The following is a 1,368-nucleotide window of genomic DNA, read 5'->3' as shown; positions in this document are numbered from 1 at the left end:
GGTCAACGGGAGACTCTGCACCACTTGGACCGAGTATGATATCAAGAAAGAAGAAGACAAGGTGCCTCATTATGGGACGATCACGGAGGTACTCGACGACGGCAAATACACGGTTGCAATGGAAGATATCTACGATTACACTTCCCTCGTGAAATATGTTGATTCCAAATTTGTGGGCGCAAGTCCATACGACACGCAGACGATGAAAGGACCACCGGAGGGCATTTACGCCACGGTGGCCAAGGACCCGAAGAAAGCCGTCTGGACCGCCCCAGGCAGCGAAATCGAGGTTTGTTAAGTCAGAGCTTCTAGACTTAGGAATTGGAACCAGAACGCCAACTTGACTTCAATTACGCCTTCAATTGCCGCGCCAAGCAGCTTATGTGGCGAGCCTAGAGAGAGCTTCTCGTGCCATGCTGGCCGCGGCGCGCCGCTTCGCGCGGGCCCTGGCGACGGTGCCCTGCGACCGGACGCGCGTCATCGGCGTCGTCGCGCACGTCGACGCCGGGAAGACGACGCTGAGCGAGGAGATGCTGGCGCTGTCCGGCGCCATCACGCGCTCCGGCCGCGTGGACAGCGGGTCGACGGCGACGGACTTCCTGGCCCAGGAGCGCGCGCGGGGCATCACGATCTCGAGCGCCGCGGCGCACCTCGACTGGCGCGGCACGCGCGTCGTCCTCGTGGACACGCCCGGCCACGTCGACTTTGGGCACGACGTCGACCGCGCGCTCCGCGTCATGGACGGCGTCGTGCTCGTCGTCGACGCCGTCGCCGGCGCCCAGGCGCGCACGGAGGCCGTCGCGCGCGCGGCCCTCGAGACCTTCGGGCTGCCCTGCGTCGCCGTCGTCAACAAGATGGACCGGCCGGGCGCGGACTTCGGAAAGGCGCTCGCGTCCGTCGCGGCGCGGTGCCTGCCGGAGGGCTGCGCCGTCGTGCCCGTGCAGCGGCCGGTCTTCGATGCGGCGGGGGCCTTCGCCGGCCCCGAAAGCGCGCTCGACGCCGCGGCCGTCGCGGACGTCGACGACGCCGTCGCCGACGCGTATTTGGCCGACGAGGCGCCGGACGACGCGGCCGTCGCCGCGGGCCTGCGGCGGGCGACGCTCGCCGGGCGCGCCGTGCCCGCGGTCTGCGCCGCGGCGCTCCGGGGCGTCGGCGTCGCCGAGGTCCTCGACGCGGTCGTCGACTACAGGGCAGCACAAGAGAGCGAAATTCCCAACTTCAAAGGCTCATATCTCGGCCGTTTTCCACTCGTTTCGGCTGATTTTTGGACGAGCGATCATCTCTCGGAACGGTATCGAAGCGTGGATGCTTTTTTCCGGAACGCGCGTGCGCGGAACACTCACGTTGAAGCGACGTTGAATCACCCTT

The 1,368-nt window shown here is 66.4% G+C and overlaps 1 protein-coding gene across 1 annotated transcript; it reads left to right on the top strand.

Annotated features, from left to right (window-relative positions):
• Positions 1 to 473: 473 nt before the first annotated feature.
• Positions 474 to 743, top strand: AURANDRAFT_7970 (hypothetical protein; the record flags this gene model as incomplete). Its single annotated transcript, XM_009037754.1, has 1 exon — positions 474 to 743. A coding segment is annotated over one exon (270 nt), but the record flags the coding sequence as incomplete, so codon positions are not given.
• Between the last annotated feature and the right edge of the window lie 625 nt (positions 744 to 1,368).

The sequence above is a fragment of the Aureococcus anophagefferens genome, assembly GCF_000186865.1.
Source record: "Aureococcus anophagefferens unplaced genomic scaffold AURANscaffold_7, whole genome shotgun sequence".
Classification (NCBI taxonomy): Eukaryota; class Pelagophyceae; order Pelagomonadales; family Pelagomonadaceae; genus Aureococcus; species Aureococcus anophagefferens.
The sequence above is the reverse complement of the archived record's forward strand: the minus strand, read 5'-3'. Positions and strand labels throughout refer to the sequence as shown.